Source organism: Megascapheus bottae, chromosome 21 (assembly GCF_031878675.1).
Source record: "Megascapheus bottae isolate mThoBot1 chromosome 21, mThoBot2.hap1, whole genome shotgun sequence".
Classification (NCBI taxonomy): Eukaryota; Metazoa; Chordata; class Mammalia; order Rodentia; family Geomyidae; genus Megascapheus; species Megascapheus bottae.
Window position 1 is genome coordinate 18,102,456 of NC_143529.1, and position 19,455 is coordinate 18,121,910.

The 19,455-nt window shown below is 38.3% G+C and overlaps 1 protein-coding gene across 1 annotated transcript in view; it reads left to right on the forward strand.

Annotated features, from left to right (window-relative positions):
- The window catches only part of Cps1 (carbamoyl-phosphate synthase 1), a 102,689-nt gene that overhangs the window by 24,469 nt on the left and 58,765 nt on the right, over positions 1 to 19,455 (forward strand). Inside the window, exons 8-18 of the mRNA XM_090354753.1 lie at positions 2,280 to 2,408; positions 3,134 to 3,240; positions 4,252 to 4,390; positions 5,110 to 5,187; positions 6,703 to 6,801; positions 7,831 to 7,926; positions 11,602 to 11,791; positions 12,852 to 13,009; positions 15,310 to 15,438; positions 16,497 to 16,641; positions 18,420 to 18,630. Of these exons, the coding sequence (XP_090210879.1) occupies positions 2,280 to 2,408; positions 3,134 to 3,240; positions 4,252 to 4,390; positions 5,110 to 5,187; positions 6,703 to 6,801; positions 7,831 to 7,926; positions 11,602 to 11,791; positions 12,852 to 13,009; positions 15,310 to 15,438; positions 16,497 to 16,641; positions 18,420 to 18,630 (1,481 nt within the window). The remainder of the gene's footprint in view (positions 1 to 2,279; positions 2,409 to 3,133; positions 3,241 to 4,251; positions 4,391 to 5,109; positions 5,188 to 6,702; positions 6,802 to 7,830; positions 7,927 to 11,601; positions 11,792 to 12,851; positions 13,010 to 15,309; positions 15,439 to 16,496; positions 16,642 to 18,419; positions 18,631 to 19,455) is intronic.

Here is a 19,455-nt window from a genome sequence, read left to right on the forward strand (position 1 = left end):
AGCTAGCTTCCTCCGTCTCACAGAATGCGTGTGCATTCTATTCTGAATGTCTGGGAATGATGCTTGTTGCTTTTGACCCACAAAACAACACATATACCTCTGGTCAAAGAAAAGATGTACACAATAAAATTAAAAAGGAAGATGACGAGGAGTTTGGCCTAGTGGTAAAGTGCTTGCCTAGCATGCATGAAGACCGGGGTTTGATTCGTTGGTACCACATACATAGCAAAAAATAAAGCCAGAAGGGTCATGTGGCTCAAGTGGTAGAGCTCTAGCCTTGAGAAAGAGCAAAGATAGTGCTCAGGCCCTGAATTCAAGCCCAGGACTGGCTAAAAAAATTTAAAAAAGAAAGAAAAGAAAACAAACCCCAAAGGGCCACTAAAACATGGAAGAAAGTGATTAATGTCCTTTGTCAGTGACAGGCATTCATTTTTGTTGGTGTTTGGAGATGATTAGGAGTTCAGGACCATATTTGTACCTCCTTTGTGGGACTACATTTATTAGCACCACATGTTTGCTGGGTATGTGTCCAGATTTTAATAGTGCTTTTTGTAATGTAGACAACCAATTAAAGCTAAATCTTAAATCCTGAAGGAAAATTTCCCCAATAGTATGAAGATTTCTTCTACATTATTTCATTGGAATTTCTTTGTATATTTCACCATTGTCAATTTCTGTTTCTGTCTCTCCAGGGCCTCCAAGGTTAACCTCTGCCTTCCTCTCTTGCTCTCTCTCCTCCTTTTCCTTCACACTTTTTTTGGTGTGTGTGTGTATGTGTGTGGGTGTCATTGTTCTTGAAGTCAGGAGCCTGGGTGCTGTCCCTGAGCCTTTCTGTTCAAGGCTGGTGTTCTACTACTTTGAGCCACAGTTCTAATTTTTCCACTCTTTCTCCCCTTTTCTCTTCCTACCTGTCTCTCTCTCTCTTTCCTTTCCTCTTATAACATGGACGTAACATAAGTACAAGATTCTTCTTTACCTGTTCATTGTTACAGAATGTAAACAAACATACAAATCATTATTTCAATTTGCTTTGTCAGTTCTATTAACAAAACGTGCATAGGCTATGAATGGGCTCTCCATATTCTACTCTCAAATCCATATTCTACCTTCATTCATATTTCCAATTTTGTCATTGTAAACATCTTACATCTCTTTGTCTAAGAAACCTCTATGGTTGGTTGACGTCTACTACCAATGAGGAAATGGATTGAATTTTCCCTGTTGGAGCACACAGGGATGGGCTCTATTTAAGTAAATACTAGCTTCCCGATTTTCCCTGGTAGCTTAAGCTGTATTCTCCTTGCCTTTTGATGTATACTTTATAGTGATGTCTGTATTATCATTGCATTTGTTGGAAACATTTCTCCAAAACACTTCAAATTCTTGTTTGAGGAAATGATAACAAAAGCCTGAAAGGTATCTTTCTCTATGCTTCTTATAAGAAAATGTACATTTTTACCAGAATATAAATATCATAGATGAGAAAAATCTGGGAAGAAAGTCAATTCAGATTTAGTCAGACTACTTTAAGAGACCTCATCTGATAAACAACTTAAGTACAAATAATGCTACTTCAAGCGACCTCATCTGAAAACAACTGAAGTAGAAATAAGTCATTCCACACCCTTCCTCCCTCACTTTTCTACAATGAAGGTACACTATTTTCTGCAAGTCAAGTTATGGCAACTTGAACCAAAATTACCCTTGAAGAAGATGTGTTACTACAGTTTCCAGTGCCTTTATGCCGCTATTTTCTATTGGTTATCAATCCTTTTTTTTTTTTTTTTGTGAGTCACTGGGCTTGAACTTGGCCTGGGCATTGTCCTTGAGCTGAAGAGCTACTGCCCTACCCTTGAGGCAAGCCCTACTTTCCATTTTTTAGAAGGTAATACCATCAATCCTTTTTTTTTTGCCAGTCCTGGGCTTGAGCTCAAGGCCTGAGCACTGTCCTTGGACTTTCTCAAGGCTAGAGCTCTACCACTTGAGCCTCAGCATCACTGCTGGATTTTTTCTATGTATGTGGTGCCAAGGAATCGAACCCTGGTCTTCGTGCATGCTAGGCAGGCACTCTACCACTAGGCCAAACTCCTGGCCCCTCCATCAATCCTTTTTATATCACACAAATAATCTAGAATTTGCTGCCTAGTATAACATATTTAAATTAGATAGATACCATTTTTTTTCTTCAAGGAGTTGTTGATCAAAAGAAGTTACAGGCAAGTTCTAGTTTGGTAAAGGATTATGTCCTTTCATGAATCATTCCTTTGTTTCTTGTCCAGCGTGGAGCTGAAGTGCATTTGGTCCCTTGGAATCATGATTTCACCCAGATGGAGTATGACGGGCTTCTGATTGCTGGAGGTCCTGGAAACCCAGCTCTTGCACAGCCACTGATTCAAAATGTCAAAAAGGTATGGTCAGCCCGAGGAGGGCAGAATGTATTTGCAAAGGATGTCATTTTCTCAGCGTTTCTCCCCTCCCTCCTGCCCCACCCCGCCATGGACAGTAGACCATTTGTAAGAAAAATATCTCAAAGATGGGCCTGGAATTTGGCCTAGTGGTAGAGTGCTTGCCTAGCATGCATGAAGACCAGTGTTCAATTCCTTGGTATCACATACTTAGAAAAAGCCAGAAATGATGCTGTGGCTCAAATGGTAGAGCACTAGCCTTGAGAAATCCCAAGGACAGTGCTCAGACCCTGAGTTCAAGCACTGGAATTGGCAGAAAGAAAGAAAGAAAGAAAGAAAGAAAGAAAGAAAGAAAAAAGAAAGGCCCAAAGAAACAATGAGTGAAGCTTTCTCAGGACAGCGCTTTTGTGCCAGTGCAGTAACTTGAACACTGGGCTCTCCAGTTAAGAAGGCTGGAGCCCGGTCTCCATCTTACAGTTCTTTAGAACAACCTGTGCTCCCCACGAAGACCCCCAAACCTATACATTTTTTATTCTATTCAGGTTAATCTGAAGGACAACTATGTCTTCTGAAGCGCTAATGCTGCCTTCTTTTTATGTGATTTAGTTCAGTCACCCTTCTGTTTATGTTGTTCATGAAGGAAAAAAGGGCAGTTGGTTTTTTTCCTTTCACTAACAGTGTTTTGGGGAACTTGTGCTGCTGACTTCATAAAAACCTCTACCATTTAGATTTTGGAGAGTGATCGGAAGGAGCCATTGTTTGGTATCAGTACAGGAAATCTAATAACCGGCTTGGCTGCGGGTGCCAAATCATACAAGATGTCCATGGCTAACAGGTAAGGCATGCATGCATGCCATTGTTTTGGGGCCATCCCAGCTCTGAAATGATACTATGGGTAACCAAGCCCAAAGGATTTAGAGAATTTCCGTGCCAGTCCATTAGAATAAATAGATAGCAGTTCTATTACATAGTTCACAGTTGTCTGACTACTGGATACCATTTTTATTGCATTTCTGAAAGGCAGTCTTCTCTGCCAATAACTTTACTGTGGTTGAAAGCTATTTTCCCCTTTCCTTGGTATAATTTGAGGTCATAATATGCAATCAAATGGCACTCGAAGAGAAACTGTTCTGATTTTAAGCTTGATTTCCGAGCATTGATAACATCTTAAGAAGCTGGTCTCGTGACTTATGAACCGAGAAATTTTTAGTTCTTCCCTGGTATTGCTTCATGTCAAATGCTGTTAATTTATTCATTGCCAGGTGTGCCCCCAGCAGCCCACCCTTCACCTAAGCTGTATTGCAGCCTTAAGTCATCCGTTCACACTCTCCCAATGATTCTCCTCTGGCTTAGTTACTGCAGCTTTCCTAAAATAAGTTGTGGTCTGGGAATGTGGCCTAGTGGTAGTGTGCTTGCTTAGCAAGCACGAAGTCCTTGGTTCAACTCCTCAGTATTACGTAAGCAGAAAAAGCCAGAAGTGGCACTGTAGTTCATTCAAGTGCATGCTACCTTTTAGCAAAGTAGTTCATGGACAATGCTCTCAGTTCAAGCCCCAGGTCTGACCCCACTCCCCCCCCCAAAATTTGCCTACACCTGCCTGTTTTTGTTGTTTTGAGTGCTTTTTCCGACTCTATTATAGAAGTTTAATAGACCTGATATTTAACACGCAACAAAGATTCCCGAATTGATTTTTTGGCGCTGAAATTATTAGGATTAACAATGTGTGAGTTTTCTCACTAAGTGATTCTTTTTTGTAAGCAGTTGAAACTCTGAAATTTTATTTCATAGATATTTACATTGTCTTTACTTCTGTGTTCCCTTATTCTTTCTCTCCTTTTGTCTCCAGAGGGCAGAATCAGCCTGTTTTGAATGTCACAAACAGACAGGCCTTCATAACTGCTCAGAATCATGGGTATGCTCTGGACAAGACCCTCCCTCCTGGCTGGAAACCACTCTTTGTGAATGTCAATGATCAAACAAATGAGGTAAATGCTTTCACAACACTCAGTTTGTGATAACAAATTTAGGTCTTTTTAAATCTCTTATAGGGAATGCTTACTTATGTTGGATTGATGTGTGTGTACATATGTGCATGTGCTCTTTTTTCCCATTGCTCTTCTGTTTTAAAATACTATTTTCAATTTTTTCATCAGTTGACTTATTGAAACCTATGTGTGTATATATGTGTGTGTATGTGTGTGTGTGTGTGTGTGTGTGTGTGTGTGTGTGTGTGTGTGTCCTCAGTTAATAGGGATCTCACAATTGTTAGAGGGCAGTGGGTACAAATTTGGGCTCAGCTCAAGTGTGTTTCAAGGACTCAGCATTGGAAAAGCCCTGAAGAAGACCATAGGGAAGTAATTTATTTGATGGAGAAGAGAGTATTACTTGATTCCGAGTAATGTCCAGAGGAGCTTCAAAGGCTGTGAACAAAATGTGTGTGTGTGTGTGTGTGTGTGTGTGTGTGTGCACGCGCGCGCATGCGCGTGCCTCTGGTTGCTTATAGATCCTCATTTTAGACATTTCTTCATTGGCTTGTTTTCTGTCTTAATTGATTGGATATGTGATTCATTAAAGACCTCCAGTCATGTACCTAGTACTGGTAGGTCGTTTTAAGAATACCTCTGGTTTTTAGTTGCTGAATAATACATCCCCACACTTGACATTTGTGATTATGAAGGAATTCTTCCTGTTTCTATTCCTCTAGGGGATTATGCATGAGAGCAAACCCTTTTTTGCTGTGCAGTTTCACCCAGAGGTCAGCCCAGGGCCAACAGACACTGAGGTAAGTCAGAAAGATACTTGAAAAATTAGAGCTGTATTCATGGGAAAACTCCAGAAACTGACATAATTACTGCTGGATAATTCTGGTGCAGAACAGTCTCCACAAGAGTGATTTGCAAACACGTATTTTGTATTAAAATTCCTCCATGAATAACATGAAGTAAATTTTAATCTTTTTCTTAAATTTAAAGTGGGAAAGCCCTTAAGAAATGTGAATCCACGCAATGAAGCTATTTTTATTTAAACCCATTATCATTCTAATATATTTAGTCCTGAAATTTACAATTGTTGTGCTATGCAAATGAATTCCCTCTTGCTCTTTCCATCTCATATCTGAAATGAAATTTTAATCCCCCATCTGTGACTTTAAAAAAAGTCCCTGTGGCAACTGGTTGTGTAGCCAGTACAGGAAAACAAACAGCAACAGAAGAAAGAAGATGGGGTTGGGTGTGTGGGAAAAAGGAGAGTTCTCTTTACATACCTTATGGGGAAAAACAACAACAAAAAACCTTAAGAAAAAGAAGGCTCGGGAAGGTTTGTTTTCTAACCTAAATGATTTTGCTTTCTCACGTGAGTTTTTGGTTCCAAGTTCAAATTCAGTGTTACAATTAAAACGACAACAACAACAACCTTGCAATGACACCTAGACAAATCTAGGAAGGCTAGTGTAATTCTTCTGTATCTAAAGGCCCTAACAAGCCTTCCTTGTCTTAGAAAAGATTTCAGGCAAGATGAGGACAAGAATTTTTCTTTGGTATACTTGTGTGCCCATGCTTGTCAGAATTGTTTTCTAAAGGATTTTTAGACCTTGTTGACATTTTATACTGAAGATAAACTAAAAAAAATTTAGATATATCATTTAATACATACTAAACAGTTTTAAAATTTAGAATAAGTGATAGCTTGTATTAGAACTTCAGATTAGGACACTTAAACAATGAAACTAAAGCTCATTATAACTCAATTCATTTTGTCCTTCCAAATAATTGCAAAATGAATACCTTTGTTGAAATTTGTTATTCATTTATTTTTGAAACATCAGAAATGAATACCCTGTGAAAGTATAAGGATATCCTCAGAGATTTAAGAACTGAATGAAAGTAAAATCCTCAGCATTCATAATTTTAAGAAGGAAAGATGTAAGCACTTTCTCATGTTTTGTCTATTTGAAATAGAAAAAGAAATTTATATAATTAGGGAGTAAACTTTTCAGAAATCTCCTGTGATGTTTATTGTCTATTGAAAGCTTTTAAGGATAGGACTGAAAGGAACTATATAGAAAGAATAATCTGATTTTTATAGCAGTAGCAAGCCACTCAATTGTTGACCAAAAAAACCTTGGAAAACACAGAAACTACTAAAGTCATTAAAACACCAAATACAGCACGAGAAAACGTCAACTAAAATTTGTTATGTATCTGAAGTTTAAATTCAGCTTATAATCTTCCATGTTACCTAGCAACTTGATGAGCTCTGAAGATTGTAACAGTTGGATGTACCTTTTCTTTCTTTCTAGTACCTATTTGATTCCTTTTTCTCCCTGATAAAGAAGGGAAAAGGTACTACTGTCACCTCAGTCCTGCCAAAACCAGCGCTGGTTGCATCTCGAGTTGAGGTCAGTAGAGATGGGCACATTTTTGTTTGGTGTATGCCTTTTTATTTCTCTATCATATATTGATTATTTAGTGGACGGTATAAATAAATCGCACCAATGTTGACAGAAGATAAATGGTAACCTTGCACAACTAGTCACTTACTCTATTTTTGTTTATATTCTTTGGTCCTTTAATTTACCCTTGTGTCATTTACCATTTAGTTCTTCTAGAATATTTGTAATGCTGACATAACTTTATAAAGAATAATGTCCAGTTTAGTTTGAAATTTACCCAGAATGTTTATAGCCATGTGTAAGCTTGAGATGGAATTCAAACTAATGAATTAATTCCTAGGACTGAGTAGAAAAAAAATTCTAAACAGAACATCTGTCTGTTCAAACTAAGTTTCAACTAGAAGAATTATTTTTTGGTATTATGAATTGAGTTATATTGGTTTACCTCCAAAAAGGAAAGATTAATATAGGGAGTGAGTGGGGAGAGACAAAGTAATGTACTCACTACATTATGAACGTAACTGTAACCCCTCTATATATTACCCTGATGTTTTAAAAAAAGATTAGTACTTAGTATAGCATAAAAGAATTGAATGTTTACTTATTTGCACATGTTAATGTGATAAAGTCTTTACCAATTTCTTCATAGTTTTTTTGGATAATGGGGCTTGAACTCTGAGCCTGGGCACTGTCCTTGAGCTGTTCAGCTCAAGGCTACCTCTCTACCCTTGAGCCATAGCCCCACTTCAAGTTTTCTGGTGTTTAATTGGAGATAATAGTCTCATATTCTTTAGTGTCTGGGCTGGTTTTGAACCGCAGTCCTTAGATCTCAGCCTCTTGAGTAGCTAGGATTACAAGAAGTTTTATTTTACTAAATAAAAGAATGCTTACAAACACTGGGAAAAAATACATCACTGCAGATGCTTTTACTTATCCCTTTGCCCCACACGTATCCTTTTAAAAATGCCCTTTTCCCTCATGATGTTTTAATTAGAGCAATGTTCTCTCCTCCCCCCCCTCCCTTACTGTTTATAGGTTTCCAAAGTCCTGATCCTTGGGTCAGGAGGTCTGTCCATTGGTCAAGCTGGTGAATTTGATTACTCAGGATCTCAAGCTGTAAAAGCCATGAAGGTGAGCAAGCATGAACTTTGCTAGAATTAATACTCTCTTCAGTAGATCTAATTAGCCTTATAGTTCAGATTTATGACAATCTATCACTTCAAAGTCACTATAAATGATTTTTTCCCTCTCCCCACACATCTGCATTGGGAAGTTTCATCATAAAGAGTTTTCATTTTGTGTCTTGAACTCAAGGCTTTGTTTTTGTCCTTGGGTTTTTCTTTGTTTGTTTGTTTGTTCAACTAGAGTGCTTTAGCCACATGGCTAGTATCATTTAAGCCACAAGTCTACCTACTTCTGGCTTATTTAAAAAATAGTTTATTGGCCGGGAGTTTGGCCTAGTGGTTAAAGTGCTTGCCTACCATGCTTGGAGACCCGGATTCGATTCCTCGGAACCACATACATAGAAAAAAGCTGGAAGTGCTGCTGAGGCTCAAGTGGTAGAGCTCTAGCCTTGAGAAAGAGTCCAAGGACAGTGCTCAGGCCCTGAGCTCAAGCCCAGGTCTGGCAAAAAAAAAAAAAAATAGTTTATTGAAGATGAGTCTCACAGACTTTCTGCCTAGGCTGACTTCAAGCCATGATCCTCAGATTTCAGCCTCCTGAGTAGCCATGGGCACCTAGCTTCCCAAATTTTCTCAAGTATCTGCCTTGTTAATGCAAGCAGATTAGTTTCCAAATTATTTACATTATTGTCTGTTGACATTGAGAACCTATAACGCTGTTAACAGATGCTACTTACTCAATTTGAGGCTTTTCAGATATACTCTTGTTTCATGTGGAAGAGGGAAGTCAGTAGCCTACATGCTTTAAGTTACTTCACTTACTCTGCAGCACGTGTGTGGCCTCTGTTGGAAAGGGTAGCTGGAAGAGCAAGGACCTCAGTGCAATTTTTTTTCTTTCTTTCTTTTTTCTTTTTCTTTTTTCTTTTTTTTTTTTTGATGGTCATGGGGCTTGAACTCTGGTCCTGGGTGCAGTCCCTGAGCTCCTCAGCTCAAGGTTATTGGTCTACCACTTGAGCCACAGTATGATTTCCAGTTTTCTGATGGTCTCACAGACTTTTGTGCCCTGGCTGGTTTTGAACCATGATCCTCAGATCTCAGCCTCCTGAGTAGCTAGGATTACAGAGATGAGCCACTGGTGGTCAGACCTCAGTGCATATTTTTCAAGCATTACAAATTATTTATTGCTTGGGGGACTTGATTCTCTTACCAAGAGTTGGAACACTGGATGCTATGGCTGGACTTTCAAGTAGAAAAGAGAATCAGTTGTCCCAATTACAAAAGATAAACTCCTTGTTTCTTTATTCTCCTAAGATCTATCTGCTCAACAATGATCAACTTTACTGATTGCACTGTAATATTGAAGGTATATCTTTAGGAGGGAGGCCTATATCCAGTGATGACCTTGCTGCAGGCTTTGCAGTGTGGAAGCCTGGCAGAGAGCTAGCTAGGAGAGTGGGTGCAGATGTCAGTGGAGGGTGACATAGCAAACACAGGAAAATAGCTAGGTCAATGTTATGTATTTTTTTTTTCTATTTTTGGGGAGGGCAAGTTAGTATTTTATAGCCAAAGACATTCTGCTTGATTGTTATCCATTACTTCAGTTACTTTCTTCTTGTTCCCATTTGTTTTCTTTCTTAAAAAATATTTTTCGGGCCGGGAGTTTGGCCTAGTGGTAGAGTGCTTGCCTAGCATGCACGAAGACCCGGGTTCAATTCCTCGGTACCACATACATAGAAAAAAAGCCAGAAATGATGCTGAGGCTCAAGTGGTAGAGCTCTAACCTTGAGAAAGTCCAAGGACAGTGCTCAGGCCCTGAGCTCAAGCCCATGACTGGCAAAAAAAAAATTCACTTTGAAGACATTGGTGTATGCACATATTTTAATGTATTTTCAAAAGTGAGACTTTATTGTATTTTTGTTTCAGTTTCCTATTTAGATAAATGTTTAAAATAGCTTAGAACATAGATTTAGAATACTTTTATTAGTTAAGGTAATTTATTTTTAGTAATGTTTTTCTTTTTTTTTTTCCTTTCCTATTTTGGGGTTTGAACTCAGGACTTGAGAGCTATCCCTAAGCTTCTTTTTTACTCATGGCCCCAACTCTGCCACTTGAGCCAGTGGGCTACGTCTGGCCTTTTCTGAGTGGTTTATTGATCATTAGACTCTCACTCATTTTTCTGCTAAATCTGGCTCTGAACCAATATCCTCAGATTTGAGCCTCCTGATTTTCATTTCGGTTTGTTAGTACCTTATCAGCGAAACTTGCTATAATTTCTGATGTTTATGCGTTTTCAGTTTTGATTCAGTTATTGCAGTTCCAATCCATATTTAAACTATATTTGCTTCTGTATTTTTCCAACATTTTTTTAGTAATAATATACTTCTTCATACACAATATTAAAATCTTGAGCGGTGACTCAGATGGAAAATGAATCACAGGAACTGAGTTGGAACTCAGATTAGAATCTTGAAAATGTCCTACATGACCTGGGCCAAATTATTTAATCTCATTCAGTCTCAATTTTTTTCATATATTTTTTATTATAATTAATAGAAGGGTTACATTATATTTATCAGGTAGAAGGCACATTCCTTCACATACATTGATACCCTTTCTCATGTGTTGGTTGGCATACAAATCAAGCCAATCAATAAAAACTACAAGTATGAGGGACTACTTGAATTTAAACTAGCATAAAATATCTCAGATCTTCTCCCAAAGATGTGTAGTGGTTATCTGAGTATTTCGTTGAATTTTTAGAAGAATTTAAAATTGACATGCTAACTTACAAAATAATAATAACATCTCTCTATATTTCATAACTATTTTGTTTAGTGTCCACCTCATGTGAGTTTATAAAGCTATTATTCTTAGTAGCTAAAGTGAATTATTTGAAGATCTTGAAGATCTGTCTAGATTCAAGCACTGTACATGTGAGCACATGCAGACATGCATAGCTATATATCCCAGGTTTAGTTTATTTTTACTTATTTATTTTTTGGTTGGTTGTAGGACTTGAACCTTCCCTGAGCTCTTCAGCTCAAGGCTACTGTCCTACCCCTGGGCCTGGGCGTTGTCCCTGAGCTCTTCAGCCCTACCCTCCAGCCAAGCCCTACTTCCTATTTTCTAGGTTTTCTAGAGGTTAATTCGGGGCAAGAGTCTCAGGTTCTTTTGTGCAGAGCTGGCTTTCAACATCGATCCTCTCAGATCTGAGCCTCCTAAGTAGCTAGGATTATAGGTATGAGCCACCACATCTGGCTAAAGGCTTTTGGTACTTCTAGAAAGGAACACATTATTCTAGATGTTAAATGTTCCCTCAATTCCATAAGGTAGATAAGAGAAGGGAAACAGCAGTGTCTCTAGTTTCATTTACATGTATTCTTTTTCAAATTGTTAGACTGTTTTATTCTTTGAAGACCAATTAAATGCTAATGTTTATTAATACTGGGGAGCCTCTAGAAGATTTCTCTCAATACTGTTCTCATTTTCTTTTTGCATGGTACCTCCAGTGTTTTCTTCCTTTGACCAAATTTACATTACTTCAAGTTCTATTTATATTTTTTTGTTTAATTTCTATAGCTAACCTATACATTCCCTTGGAAGATTTCTCCTTCATTTAGTGTAGCTCCTCTCTTCTTTATACTGTATACTTAAAAGTTTGATCATTTTTGTTTGTTTCTTTCAGGAGGAAAATGTGAAAACAGTCCTGATGAACCCAAACATTGCATCTGTCCAGACCAATGAGGTGGGCCTGAAGCAGGCAGATGCTGTCTACTTTCTTCCCATCACCCCGCAGTTTGTCACAGAGGTCATCAAGGCAGAACGGCCAGATGGGATAATTCTAGGCATGGGCGGCCAGACAGCTCTCAACTGTGGTGAGTTCCTCTCATTTCCATCACTGAATTTTCATCCATGTACTGATGCATTTTATTCGAACTCATATACCTATGTTGTTGTATATGTTCATTAAAGTCTTCTGATGCATGAGGGAGCAGTTAGCACACAGCTACCTAAAAATATCACATGGTGAATATTTCACATAACAGCTGGAAGAAAAAGAAACCACTCACTTGAATGCTCCAGAGTGGCAATAGAGGTTTTCAGTGGTTTTCTCTCTTTTTACCCAAAAATATCGCCTTATTTCTGTTTTTTTTTTTAAGGAAACTCTGAAAATTATTAACCAGAGAATTAAGAATTAGGATTTGTGCTAGTTTAGTGGCAGAATGTTTGTCTAATGTGCACGAAGTCTTAGATTTAACCTCCAGCACTGGAAAAATTCATAAAAAATCAGAGGTACTTGAATTAATGTTGATTAGCCCTGTAGGACTTAACTTTTGCATGTTATTTTCCTAGTAATATGGACAAATCTCTACCAATTTTTTCAAGTGTCTGGTTCATCTACTGCTATCTACTTTTTATAATGCTTCAAATCCCATAAGGTAGAACATGAATCATAATTTATTTTAGGAGATGAAGTATTGAATTGGAATATAATTTGTATATAACACGTGCAAGTTTTATCCAAGCAGCAGTATAAACAATTTGAGTTTTTTCTTAACCCAGGTCGGCACATGTTTGTCTGAGATTATTTAAATGATAGAACTTGCTATAAGAATGTATGTAAGAAGAAAAAGGAATATACTAAAATATTAAGGGTCAGAGTTATACTATGCTTTATAATTATAAGGATAATAAAATCAATGTATACTTAGCAGTGGTTATATAAGCAATGGTAACATTGGTATGACTTATTTTTAGAATTTATTTCAGAAGTGTCTTATAAGTGTAGTTGTATTCAAGACTATGGTAGCTTCTTGGATTTTATTTTAAGAGTGTGTGTGTGTATATGTGTGTGTGTGTATGTGTGTGTGTGTGTAATGTTAAGGAAGACACAGTGTTAGTTCATAAACCTGATCATTTTTGGTTCTTTTATAGGAGTGGAATTATTCAAGAGAGGTGTGCTCAAGGAATATGGTGTGAAAGTCCTGGGAACTTCGGTCGAATCCATTATGGCCACAGAAGACAGACAGCTGTTCTCTGACAAACTCAATGAGATCAATGAAAAGATTGCTCCAAGTTATGCAGTAGAATCAGTAAGGACTCTTTACTCTTGAGAAACATGGATGATATTTATCTTGTGCTATTTGAAGAATGATTTGTCATACAGGTTGAGTGTTAAAATTATTATACTTACACATTTTCATCCAGGAATATGTCAGTCACTAACAAACAGTATGTATTGATGGCAACATTGAAAGCTGAAATTTTAGGGATAGCCATAAATATTTTATCTTGAGGAAGAGAAACCTAGAGATGAACTTGTTTATCAGTAGTTGAAAATACCAACAAATTTCAAATCTTCTTAAGTGAAAGTAAGCACCCCATCAACTTGCTATACCAAAGTGATTGTGTGTGTGTGTGTGTGTGTGTGTGTGTGTGTGTGTGTGTGTATGTGATGGGGCTTGCACTTGACTTGGGTGCTCTCCCTGAGCTCTTCAGCTCAAGGCTACCACCCTACCCTTGAGCCAAGCCCCACTTCCCGTTTTCTAGAGGTTAATTGGAAATAAGTCTCAGGTCCTTTGGTGCCTGGGCTGGCTTTGAACCTTGATCCTCAGATCTCAGCCTCCTGAGTAGCTAGGATTACAGGTGTGAGCCACCATGCCCAGCATCAAAGTGATTTTTATCTTCATTTTATTTGTACTAATCAAATTGTATGAGTGTTTCCATTGTGACTTGTCCCTGCAATGTACCTTGATCAACTTCATCCCCTCTCACCTTTTCCAGAAAAATCTCAGTAATATCCTGGTTCCATTTCACACTTGGCACAGAAGATATTTTGATTATATTTTGCTTCTAGGATAGCCCAGTCACTAGTATCCACATCCAGATGGATGACCTGTTTCATATTCCTGTTAAATGTTGTCCCATACATGTATCTACAGTGCTGTAATCAGGGCATCCCCTCTCTCCCTTACCCTCATGTTTCCCATCCCCCACAAAAACGCTGTTATCCAATAGCTTTCAGTGTTTCATTTCATCGTCTCCATTCACAGATTCAGTGTGATTCAATGTTTACCTTCTTCCTGTGATCAGTCACACATACATTGTATTCAAATGCCCTGCAGATGGGTTTGGATTTAAAATACTTTTTTTTAAAAAACTGGATTGGAATAATCATTTTAGGGTGAAATGGACACAGTCAATAAGATGCTTGACTGGGAAATAATCTATTTAAGAAGGAAGATATTTTAAATTTTCTATCTCTCATTTTCCATTTTACCCTGTCCTTCCTGATAGGCTATTACTAATCATCAGGGAACAAAAAATAAATCAACTGGTAGGTGTAGTGGTTCATGCCTGTAATCCTAGCTACTCAGGAGGCTTAGATCTGAGGATCGAGGTTCAAACCAGCTCAGGCACTAAAGTCTGTGAGACTATTATCTCCAATTAACCATTAGAAAACTGGAAATGGCACTGTGGATCAAGGGGTAGGGCAATAGCCTTGAGCTGAAAAGCTCAAGGAAAATGCCCAGGCCCAGAGTTCAAGCCCTAGGATCAACTAGTTGAAAACAAAACAAAACAAAACTGCATCAGTTTTGTTCTTGATTTAGTTTTGATATCAACAGTACATTTGGTGAAATGAGAGGTAGCAGAGGCAGTTTTGAATGGATTTTCCTATTGTAGGAATAGCCTAGGCCTGAAGAATAAAGCAGGTATGGCTGGGAAAATGAGGGTCGAGTCTGTATATTTCAGAAAAGAATACTACCAAGTAGATGCCATGCTACAAAGCTGTTGATCCAGAATGATCCCGTGATAGCTCTACTGAACACTCTGGAAAGCTTTTGCCATACGTTCAGTTTTTCATTGCCAGGTATAATTATGTCCTTGTTTCCCCAGGATGAGATGCAGGCATCTGGGAAAGGTATAATGACATTCCCATCGGTAGTGTAATAATATTCCATGACAAGAAAATATAGCCACCATATGTTTGCCTTGTAAATTAAAAAAAATTCTGAGCTTCTGGGGCTCTTCTCATAAAAATGAAAAATCTTATAGTATCTCTAATAGCTTCTTGAGGTAAATCCTCATTGGTTGAAAATCTTTTTCATTAAAAATCCTCTAGAGTTTGTGTGTGTGTGTGTGTGTGTGTGTGTGTGTGTGTGTGTGTGTGTGTATGTGTGTGTGTGGAGGTAACATTCACATTTTGGAAAGAGACAAGGGCATGACAGAACATTTCTACTTATTCTCTCTACATAGATAATATGTTCCTGAACTGTTTGGCTTTGGGGTGTGTGTGTGTGTGTGTGTGTGTGTGTGTGTGTGTGTGTGTGTGTGCCTATGTATATATGTGCGTTCAGCTTTTCAGGCTGAGTGTCTTCTTGTTTGTTTGCAGATTGAGGAGGCACTGAAGGCGGCAGACAACATTGGATACCCTGTGATGATTCGTTCTGCTTATGCACTGGGAGGACTGGGCTCTGGCATTTGTCCCAACAGGGAGACCTTAATAGACCTTGGCACAAAAGTAAGTATATTACTATACAATATTCTAGTCAACCAAAAAAAGTGGCTTTTTTTTTTTGCCAGTCCTGAGGTTTAAACACTGTCCTTGGGACTTTCTCAAGGCTGGTACTCTACCACCTGAGCCATAGCACCACTTCCAGCTTTTTCTATGTATGTGTTACTGAGGTATCGAACTTAGGTCTTCATAAATGCTAAACAAACACTTTATCACTTGGCCAAACTCCCAGCCATAGGATAAAATTTTAATTTAGTTAATACTTCCTTATTCACCCTGGTAATATTTGTTTTGAAGTTGGAGCATCATACCAATTCAAATATATAATGTGACCAAGGGACATTTCCATATGCTAAGGTTAGAAACAGTCTCTTTGATATTTTGTGTTCAGTCATCTACCAATGGTAGATATGTAGTAAATATGAAATGATAATTATACTAATTCATAGCTGACTAATCAGGCATGCATGATATATGATTCAGAGTATTTAAGCACTTATGCAGTGATTAAGCATGATAATAGCCCCATATGATTCTTCTAATCCCCAAGTTTTATGTGCCATCTTGGCTCACTGTTTACAACCATCATTATCTCTCTTCTCTCTCTCATCAGCATCAGCCGACTTTTATTGTGTGTGTCACTGTACCCAGCACCCTCAGCTATTTTAGAGAAAGCCAGAATCTTTAGGCTTATTTTTTCCACATTTATTTGTACTTTTCACATTTTCTGGGTTTCACAGAAGTCTAGCTGTTGAAATAATTTCATTTCCCTCTGCCTGATTGCTCAATTATTTTCACTTTTTTCCTAAATTAGTTTGATTTAATGTCATATCAGCACTTTGAATGGCAAGCCTCAATAATGCAAATCAAGCACATTCAGCTATGCTACTATTCCTGGTCTCAGTGATTTTTCTGACACCTTGTGCATTGGGAAGGCAGGGGAGGCTTGAAGTTAGGTTTTACACTTCAGTGCAGACCAGGATGTAGGACCAGCATTATGCTACATGTCTTAATAAGGCAGTTTCTTTACTTAGTCATTGATATCTTCTGTTACCCATTTCCAGGCTTTTGCTATGACCAACCAGATTCTGGTGGAGAGATCTGTGACAGGCTGGAAAGAAATAGAATATGAAGTGGTCCGAGATGCTGATGACAATTGTGTCACTGTGTGCAACATGGAAAATGTAGATGCCATGGGTGTTCATACAGGTAGGTAAAGAATCTTCGTCAAGTACAATTATACCTTTAGCTCTTACCTTTGGTGTCATGGAGATTCTTAGGAAGTGCTTTACTATCTCTAACAGAGATTAGCCTTTGACACGTGTACCTCTGTGTGTGTGCACATGTATCTCTGTGTATGTACACGCAAACACACACACACAAATGCACCTGTATATGTAGCATTTTCTAGTATTGGCAATAGTTTCACATTTCATTTGATCTTTTACAGAAGCATGATGAACCAAGGCAGATACTAAATCAGATGTCCTGATTTCTTAATTCCCCAAGGAGAGAAATATAAGCAATGAGACCAAAGTAAAAACCTGTGGCTTTATAAAGTAAAAAGAACAGTGGATTGGGCTTAAAAAATAGAGCTTTAGTTAGGATTGAGAAAATAGCTTCAAATAAGGTTAGATGAGATGAAAAAATAATTACATTGAAGAATGACTAAATTTTGTGTATGGGTAGACTTCTCAAGGAGCCGCATGGAGAGGTAGAACTTAAGAGAAGATGTGCCTAAAGTTGATGTGAGGTCATTGTTGGAGGTGTTCAAGGAGTGTTCAAAGTCTTGCATTAGGAAAGAGGAAAGAATAGAGTCAAGTTTTGACCTGCATTCTTGCATTCTGATTTTATAGGGCAGGCAAAAGAGAATTGATGAATATAAAGTAGAGAGTTTGAAAACTAGGGAGGAAACTATGCCTAAGAATTTTTTTTATTGTATTAGTAGTATTGGATTTTATGCAAGGAGGAATTTAGATGGTGGATTTAGAAGTTCAAGAACATTTCAGTGCTACATTAGTCTTTCTGCCCATAGATTGGAGTGAGTTATTTATTTATTTGTTTGTTTGTTTGTTGGTTGGTTGGTTGGTTGGTGGGGCTTGAACTCTGGGCCTAGGCACTGTCCCTGAGTTGTTCAACTCAATGCTCATACCATACCACTGGAACCTCAGTTCCATTTTCAGTTTTCTGGTGATTAACTGGAGATAGAGACTTGTTGGACTTTTGTGCCAGGGCTGGCTTTGAACTGTGATCTTAAGATCTCAGTCTCCTAAGTTCTTGATCTATTTAGATGACTTTAGTCTTAAAGACAATGAGAGAAATGGTTGTGTAACTGGCAGTGTTGGAGAGCAGCTTCTTGAGGGCAGAGAAGGCAAGAGGGATAGGAAATAAAATTGAAGACTCTAATGGGGCTATGATAAGAAACAAGAAAGGATAGACATAGATGACAGGTTGAAAACATTGGTGAACCAGTCTGAATAAAAATGAGATAAGGGGGCGGCTGGGAGTTCAGCCTAATGGGTGAGTGCTTGCTTGGTATGCACAAAGATCGAGGTTCGATTCCTTGGTACCACATACATAGGAAAAGCTGGAAGTGATGCTGTGACTCCAGTGGTAGAGCTCTAGCCCCTGAGTTCAAGGCCCAGAACTGGGAATATAAATAAAATGAGATACTGTTCTATGGTAAGAAGAGCTTCAGGAGAGAATTTGATAAGGGTGGAAAGAAGGGAGTTGAAGAAGTTCAAGTTAATCCACGTGATTGGCCGTGTTCTGCTAGCAATTAAAGCTTCAATTATAGGATGATTTCTGTACCAGAATAACATGAGTAAAACAATAAAAAAATCAGTGGAAATAATTGTGTGTACAACCTTCAGATTTTTACAGCCAATACTCGGATGTTTGAATGTTTTGTTTAAGTTGATTGTTAAGTGACTGAAGTTGCTAATTAAAATATGCCACCAAACCATGACTTCCTCTTGGATTTGCAGGAGATTCAGTTGTGGTGGCCCCTGCCCAGACACTCTCCAATGCAGAGTTTCAAATGTTGAGACAAACTTCAATCAATGTTGTCCGCCACTTGGGCATTGTGGGTGAATGCAACATTCAGTTTGCTCTTCACCCTACCTCAATGGAATACTGCATCATCGAAGTAAACGCCAGACTGTCCCGAAGTTCTGCTCTGGCCTCCAAGGCCACTGGGTAAGAACAGTAGATTCATGAAAATGGTCATGAATTCATAAAGCACCTCTTCTCTTCTTTCTATAATGGTAGCCACAAGTGGTTTCTGCAACCTCACAATGTGATTATTGTTGAATTTCCTATCACATTGAGACAAATGGTGTTTCTAGCTGGCTTTGTTTGCTGGCAAATCATAAACTAATCAGAATATGGGTGGACAAAGCAAGCTATGAAAAATTTGCTTCTTAATTGCCCTTTGCAGATGTTGCTAAAAAGTGCTCATTAATCTTTAATTTTAGTCCTCAACTGGCTTCTTTAGATGAATGGTCCTTTAACAAATCAGTGGTAATAATTACACTTTACCTACACTAATCTTCAATATATATTCTTTTAATTTTAGAAGGATTGGTACATGATAGAAATTGCCTTCCCAAATGATACACATTTAGCTTCTGTCATCAACTGTCGCTCATGACATGTAATTTCTATGGCATTTAAATGAATAAAACTGTTTCCTTCTGTAACACACAAAGCTAAAAAATGGGAGCTGTGAGCTGGGTGCTGGTGGCTCACGCCTGTAATCCTAGCTACTCAAAAAGGTTGAGATCTGAGGATCACGGTTCAAAGACAACCGGGGCACTAAATTCTGTGAGATTCTTACGTCCAATTAATCACTAGAAAACCTAGAGTGGCACTGTGGCCCAAAGGATACCTTGAGCTGTAGAGCTCAGGAACAGCACCCAGCCCCAGAGTTCAAGCCCCATGACCAACCAAAACAACAACAACAACAAAGAAAAGAAAACCACCTACAAAATTCCACACAGTAATACATAAGGTGGAAGAAGG